Genomic DNA, 7,141 nt, shown 5'->3' with positions numbered 1-7,141 from the left:
AGACTCAATTTACCTCGAGAAGCGCTATGTTACAGTAACATATTATGGTACTCCAAACATCTCTCTCCTCATTAAATACTTGCCACATAAGTAGAATTGTCTTGGGGTGTGTTAAGTTACTACTTAAGTTACCCTACTATGGCTAGCCTGATGTTTCTAGAATCCAACATGCGGGCCCTGCGGGTCGGCTTAATGTGTATAAGCTGTGTGTTGCTGAACAAATGATCTTCGGGCATATACTACCGTTTATCGTAGCCGTTGCGTGGCTTAGCGAGCATAATTTCAAGTGCGTGGGAAAAGGAAAAAAAGACAAGTGTACACATCAAGGCCGATCGGGATCGCCGCCCTGTCCTTTGTCTGCGCCTAACCAACCGGACGAGCAAACAAACAAACTTCTCCCTCGCTTTCCTCTACGCTCCAAAGTCCAAACTTTGTCCTGCCTGCAACCACGCCTTAAACAACAGCAAAAGTACGCCAGCGTAGCAGCGGCGTGCGGCCATCCCAACGACGGCGGCCTCAATGTCATCGCCATCGTCCCCACCGCCGCCGCCTCGCTCGGCAGCATCGCCCGTCCTGTCGACTAGAGCCAGGCACACACAGAAAAATTCCAGTCTTCCCCATGCTTGAGGACTGAAGCAGCAGCGAGAGGAGGGACAAGATGATGGTGCCGTCGGAGGCCGAGCCGTCGTCGTCCCCGCCGCAACCCAAGCGGCTCTACCAGAGCTGGAAAGGGAACAACGTACGTACATGCTTGCTCGACTCCCCTCTTCGCCGCCTTCTCCGTGCCGTGGTCAGAGAGCTTTGGCGCGCCATGGGAGCCGTGCAGCTAAATCAGGGATTCATGAAAGCTGCAGGTTTCGTGCCCCAGGTTTTTCACCTGTGTGAGGGAGCAGAGTGTACTCACCACACATCATTCTTCGCTTCTCTGCAGGTATTCCTGTGCGGCGGACGGCTTATACTCGGGCCGGACGCAGCCTCCCTGCTGCTGTCATCGTTCCTCGTCGCCGGCCCAGCCATCGTCTTCTGCTACCAGATGCAGTCCAAGTTCTTCCGCTCCAACGGGCAACCACACATGCACCGGGCTGCGCTACTGATTGTTATCATCACAACACTAATGGTTAGTCTTCATCTTGCTGTCTGCATACCTTCCCTGGCACCTTCTTCATCAGCTCTACCATCATACCCGCAATAAACAGAATGGCCGGAGTCAACAGCGACTCCAGCCTTCAGACCTGAGGCTGAAACCAACAGGGCGGGGGTTTCAAACTTACGATTCCAGTTGCCAGTATGCATACCAGGTGCAACACTGTAGGACCCTTATGATGTTCGCCAAAAAAAATTGCAGGACCTGTTCTTCCTGTTCATGACATCGGCCAGGGACCCAGGAATAGTGCCACGGAACACAAGAGCCCCGCCGCCTGAAGCTGATGAACGGAACCTCCCTGCCACGCCATCTATGGAGTGGAGCGTCGGGGGCACCCCACGGATGAGGTTTCGCCGGACCAAGGATGTCAACGTGAATGGCTTCACGGTGAAGCTCAAGTTTTGCGAGACCTGCCTCAGGTACCGCCCGCCACGATCCTCGCACTGCTCCATCTGCAACAACTGCGTCCAGAAGTTTGATCACCACTGCCCATGGGTTGGCCAGTGCATTGGACTCGTAAGTACACATGGTTATTGCTCATTCCCTACCATTAGTCATATAGAATATCATTATGATAAGCATCTAGCAGAGCAAAAAAAAACTAACCTTTCTTGATTGAACTTTATCTTCAGTAAGAGCCAGGAAGAGAAAAGGTCAAACAATCTTTCCGAGTAAAAGTCTAGACCTAGCCTAACTCCCTTTAATCACCTCTTAGTTTTCTTTCAGTGCAAAGTTAAGGTATATCTAAAGCTATGTAGTTTACAAAAGATATTTACATTTGGGCTTGTAACAGTACTACAGAACTTTTCTTAACCAATTAAGTTGAATGAGAACATACAGCTAGTGGCAGCAAGTCGTTAGTGTATTCCATTATCTGACTAGATTTGCAGGTAAGGTTACCGAACAAGCAAACTGATTTGTGAACTAAGTCCTGAACTATACCTAACCTATATCCCACTAGTTGACTTTCAAGGCCTCAATTGCAGTTGGCCCATCATAATCACAACGTTTTTTATTTGCCTTGCAGAGAAACTATCGCTACTTCTTTCTATTCATCGCCACATCGACATTCCTGTGCATATCCGTCTTAATCTTTTCATGGTTGAATGTCCACGGCGAAATGCAAGACAACGGCGGCTCTATCTGGAAGGCCTTGCGCAAGGAAGTCTACTCTTTTGTGCTAATCATCTATACTTCAATTGTTGTATGGTTCGTCGGTGGCCTAACAGTATTGCATCTCTATCTGATCAGTACTAATCAGGTAAAATTTAGGTCATTTTGCTACAATTTTAGATAATTGTTGTAGTTTCTAGTCCTTCTAACTGTAACTGGAGTAATGCACTTGAGTACACTACACAATACTCATAGGTGTAATCTCTTGAACTAGCTGCTCCATATACCATAATGCAGGGACAGGAAAATGTGAGTTTCCTGCCTTGGTTGATTAAGTAGAAACAGCGTGAAAATGTGAGTTTCCTGCCCTGGTGAAAAAGTGGGGCAGAGCCGTACCCACCGTATAAGGACGTGAGTGGATTGTTTGTGATGTCTAGTTGTGTAGGAGTTAATTGCAATGCATATTACTGTTGTATTTTATGTTAATATGCTTGCATAATTTTACTGATGTCAACTACAAATTCTGCAGACAACATACGAAAACTTCAGATACAATTATGACAAGAAGGATAACCCTTACCGAAAGAGCATTACAAAAAACTTTGCCGAAGTGTTCTTCACCAAGATCCCTCCTCCACTGAACGACTTTCGATCACATGTAGGTGAGGGTGCACTGGAAGCTGGGTTCTACACTCCATATATTGGGTTGGACGTGACCAATACAAGGGAAAAGATTGATACAGATATGCGAGAGAAAGAAGTACTCGTAGGGGGGATACAGATTCCAACAGTATTGCAGAATATAGACTATGGTTCCTTTGAAGATGGTTTTTATGACAAGAACAGGAACAATGGCAACAAAACAGTGGCTTTTGCTCCAGCTTGGGCACAAAAAGGAAGTGAAGATGCTGGAACATCTGCAGCAGCTACCACAGCATGCAAGGAAGAAACTAGTGAGGACGATGCTAAGGAAATTACTAATTCAAATACAAGTTCCGCACGGACATCTACAGAAGCCAACACGATATCTGAGGATGAAATAGTTCAGGACGATGCTAAAGAAAGTAACACCCCAGATAGAAGTCCCGCCCAGTCCTTGAAAGACATGAGCTGATAAGTATCGCTCATATATGTTTAGGAATTTGTCTATAGATATGGCCACTGTGAGTTGGCATCATTCTTTACAATGTATAGAAAAGGCAAAGTGCAAGACTATTCAATTACGTCAGCAAAAGATTTAAGGAGTGTAATGAACCGAAGTATTATCAACATTGTTTGTACATTTTTACATTATTAGATGTTCCTAACTCTAAGGCATGTTGACCTTGCATGACAAAAGTTGACATAGCAAGAGAAGAGTTTGAATAGTTCTATTGATGAACTCAAGCAGGTCAGATGATATAATGAAGTGCTCCCCCCACAAAGAAATATAAGAGCATTTAGATCACTAGTGATCTAAACACTCTTATATTTCTTTACAGAGGGAGTACTTCACAAAAATAAATAACAGAAATATATATAATTTAAGGGTAAACAGAAAGGAGCAACCTACCATACAACAATTCAGATTTGTGCAAATTACAACACGAACATGATGGATGCACATAACTTAACTTCAAGAGTACAGCTGAATTTATAATTTAAGGGTAAGCAGACGCCATGGAACAAGGTAGTACAAAGCATCAAGAGAATCAATGCCACTGGTCGTTATTGGGGAGAGTACAGCTGCTTACAGCTATAGCACGCTAAACTATCCAGAACAACTGGAAATTTGTAACTCAAGCAAAGTTGCCCAAAAGCAGTACCACGGGTCGCCCAAGCTCTCAAGGCTGGTAGACATCTGGAAGCTGAAGGCCTACACTGGCAGCAGATTTGTTCAATATCTTCTTCATTTCATCAGATCGATCCACAGCTATATTGTATGAGAATAGCAGTTCCTGGACGATCAAGCATATTTTGCAGTTAGTGGAATACACGGTGCATGAAAAGCCAAGGGTGCTATGACCACTATTACAAGGATGTGATCATGTGAATGACTTGTTCAATCTAAAATAGGTTGTGTTATGGAAATCAGTAATAAAGCGAGCATATTCTGGTATTATAATAGTATCATTTACTTATAACGCAAATTCTATTAGTTAGATATCACCATTCAAACTAGACTGCCAGAGCAATATCGCTCTAAAATGGTGATCTAACGAGGTTGCATCATGGAATTTAGGAATTAGATAAGCTTTGTTGTCTATTCTAATACACTTCGGACGCTAAACTTTTTTGTTGCATGGGCAAAACAATTAGCACATATGAAAAGTATAGAAAGACAGGTCAATCAGCTAAATGCAAATCCAAAATATCTCAGTCTCGACCGCGTGGGCGGTGAGTCGCCGGCAGCAGGCATGGCGGCGGCATCTTCCGGCAGACAGCGGCCACTGGTGGTGGCTGGCTAGAGTCTCGACCGCAGGGCGGTGAGTCGCCAGCAGGAGCTGGTCACGGCGCGGTTCCCCTGCGTCAGATCTGGAGGTGCGTGCTCCCCCCTCTGCAACTTCTCTCCCGCCGCACTTGGCGGCTTGCGATCTCGACTGTCCGCCTTGGTGCATCGGGGACCGAGGGAAACTCTGGTCGGCCCGTCTGTCCCGGCGGTGGCGACGGCCTTGGTCGCCGTTTTCCTCCATGGAGGCACCGTTGGGGTCCCCTCTCCCCACCCCGACCCCACGCCTGGGTGAAAGCCCAAAATCCTCTCGAATTGGGCGGCGGTGGCGCCATGTGCGCCGTGCCCTTTTTGGAGGCGTTGCCTGGGGTGTTCGGGTGCTCGGAAAATAGGAGTTGCAGGTGGAGGGGTTGAGTACTCTGGCTTCGAGTTGGTGTGGAGGAGCTGAGTGGCGAAGGTGTCTGCATGTTTTTAAATAGTGCTCCCCGATGGCGGCTCGTGTCGCCCAATTCCGGTGGTGTGGCGCCCTCAATCCGGGCGGAAGAGGATGGGTTCCCCTTTTCTGGCGGTGGCGGCATGGTGGAAGCCATAGGCACCCGACCTTCAGTTGTGGCCCGACTCAGCCGGCTGCCTTGCTCGCTCTTGCTGATCTTCGTTCTTCTCGGTGATGGCTGCCTCGTTTGATGGCGAGCGCTCCTGGAAGCTCTCCAGCTCCTCTTGGTTGTTCTTAGACAGTGGCGGTGCGGCTAGCAAGGTGTGCTAGATTAAGGGTGGTCGATCTGTTGCTGCGTCAAGGATGGCATCCTGCTAGCTCTCGGGCTCATGGCGCCTTTCGAGCCAAGGCGAGGGGATAGGGTTCCCCTTCAGAATAGAGAAGGAAGATGTTGTGTTCCTCTAGTCGCACAATCTGTTGTCCGGCTGTGATGGTTGGCTGTTCCAAGCTTTGCCGCATCTGCCATTTCTTCTTTGGTGCAATTGTGAGGAGTGCATCTGCATTCAAGCTTTGTTCTTTCTATTCCCTGCCCTAGGATGCTTGTAGTGGATCATGTTGTTGTTAGCTTTCCAGTTTGCCCCATTGTATCAGTTTAGCCGATTTGGTTTGTACTTGTAAGAGTGTTGTAATTCCTGGCCGGTTGATGGCTTTGTTAATTCAAAGCCGGGCTCATTTAGAGTCTTTCATCTAAAATAACCCAGTCCCAAATTAGCCACAACAGTAAACTCCCACGAACTACCGGTCTTCATTAGCATTTCGTCGAACACAAGTAAGCACACCTTTCTAACCGGAAGTAACAACAGAAAAAAAAAATGGTCCTACCTTCTGGTGTTGGATGCTGGTGAGATGGTACGCGTAGTCCCCGGCGAGCCGCAGTCTCGCTCTGGCGTCGGCCTCCGTGCCGGCCGGGCTGCGGAACTCGGCGGCCACGAACTCGCGGAAGTGCTTCTTATCGGCGCTCCCGCCGACGTGCTTCTGCACTGCCTTCATGACCCTCCGGTACACGGCTGCGGTGCCCGCCATCGGTTCGTCTCGCTCAAAGCTGGCACGACGCGGCGGCGGCGACTGCGATGCGGGACGGCTGCGGGCCTGCGGCGGCGACGATCTGCTGCCCCTCGCTCTCCCTGATTCCTGTTCGGCTAGGCGGCCGTTTGATCAGAGCATTTGCGGCCCAGATCGAACGAGGAAATGACCCATGGCGTTTTGTCGAAACACCCTCGTAGTTACTCTGAATAATCATTTGGACCCAAGCTTACTTCGGTCGATTTGAGATTTTTTTTTTCGAAACGGCGATAAAAGATTTGTCTAGCTCAATGGAGGCCTAATTTAAAAACTTCAAAATGCAAATCTGAAAAATTATACACATATACCTAATAAATACATAATGTACATGAGTGGAGAGCCCCACAAAAGAGACAAATCTGAGGCTTTTTAGTATATATATTGTTCATTTTCAAAGTCCATGATTTTTTTGTGCAACCGCAGTTCAAGATATTTCATCTTAAAAAATATCACACATACACATTACATCCTTGCATACATGTGTATTTCTTTTCAAAAAAAATTGAAACTAAAAATTTATAAATTTGAAATTTTCAAAATAAAATCCTCCATGGAGCTCGGTCTCCAAAATGGCCTACTCATATCTATATCAATAGCGTTGATCCAATTAATTGCGACCATTAAACCAGGTTAATCCAACAAACCAGACTGCTCCAATGTCAAGTGCTCAACATATACACTCACCCTTCAGGATTTCCAGCGATGCGCATTCAATGGAAGGAGACGTTCTCATATGCCAGCTCAGTCTTTCGGATGTTCTGATACGTACTGTTCATTTTCAAAGTCCATGATTTTTTTTGTGCAACCCGCAGTTCAAGATATTTCATCTTAAAAAATATCACACATACACATTACATCCTTTTTTTTGAGCATATACACATTACATCCTTGCATACATGTG

The 7,141-nt window shown here is 46.8% G+C and overlaps 2 protein-coding genes across 2 annotated transcripts; one reads left to right on the top strand and one right to left on the bottom strand.

Annotated features, from left to right (window-relative positions):
- The first annotated feature begins 402 nt into the window (after positions 1–402).
- LOC119300877 (probable protein S-acyltransferase 4) lies at positions 403–3,638 on the top strand. The gene is made up of 5 exons (XM_037577774.1): positions 403–739; positions 932–1,117; positions 1,346–1,660; positions 2,172–2,405; positions 2,787–3,638. Exons 1-5 carry the CDS (start codon positions 659–661, stop codon positions 3,369–3,371), a joined length of 1,401 nt encoding a protein of 466 aa, XP_037433671.1. The 5' UTR covers positions 403–658; the 3' UTR covers positions 3,372–3,638.
- A 137-nt stretch (positions 3,639–3,775) lies between these two features.
- Positions 3,776–6,345, bottom strand: LOC119300876. Its single transcript, XM_037577773.1, has 2 exons — positions 6,001–6,345; positions 3,776–4,194 (listed from the first exon to the last, which is right to left on the bottom strand). The coding sequence occupies exons 1-2, from the start codon at positions 6,199–6,201 to the stop codon at positions 4,081–4,083; spliced, it is 315 nt and encodes a 104-aa protein (XP_037433670.1). The 5' UTR covers positions 6,202–6,345; the 3' UTR covers positions 3,776–4,080.
- Between the last annotated feature and the right edge of the window lie 796 nt (positions 6,346–7,141).

This window comes from Triticum dicoccoides, chromosome 5A, assembly GCF_002162155.2.
Source record: "Triticum dicoccoides isolate Atlit2015 ecotype Zavitan chromosome 5A, WEW_v2.0, whole genome shotgun sequence".
NCBI lineage: Eukaryota > Viridiplantae > Streptophyta > Magnoliopsida > Poales > Poaceae > Triticum > Triticum dicoccoides.
Note: the sequence above shows the minus strand (reverse complement) of the source record. Positions and strands in the feature narration are given on the sequence as shown.

Coding starts and splice junctions, on each gene's coding strand:
- LOC119300877 (XM_037577774.1), top strand. CDS start 659: ATGATGGTGCCGTCGGAGGCCGAGCCGTCGTCGTCCCCGCCGCAACCC. Junction 740..931: donor AGAGCTGGAAAGGGAACAAC/GTACGTACATGC, acceptor GCTTCTCTGCAG/GTATTCCTGTGCGGCGGACG. Junction 1,118..1,345: donor TTATCATCACAACACTAATG/GTTAGTCTTCAT, acceptor AAAAAATTGCAG/GACCTGTTCTTCCTGTTCAT.
- LOC119300876 (XM_037577773.1), bottom strand. CDS start 6,201: ATGGCGGGCACCGCAGCCGTGTACCGGAGGGTCATGAAGGCAGTGCAG. Junction 4,195..6,000: donor CCAGCATCCAACACCAGAAG/GTAGGACCATTT, acceptor TTGATCGTCCAG/GAACTGCTATTCTCATACAA.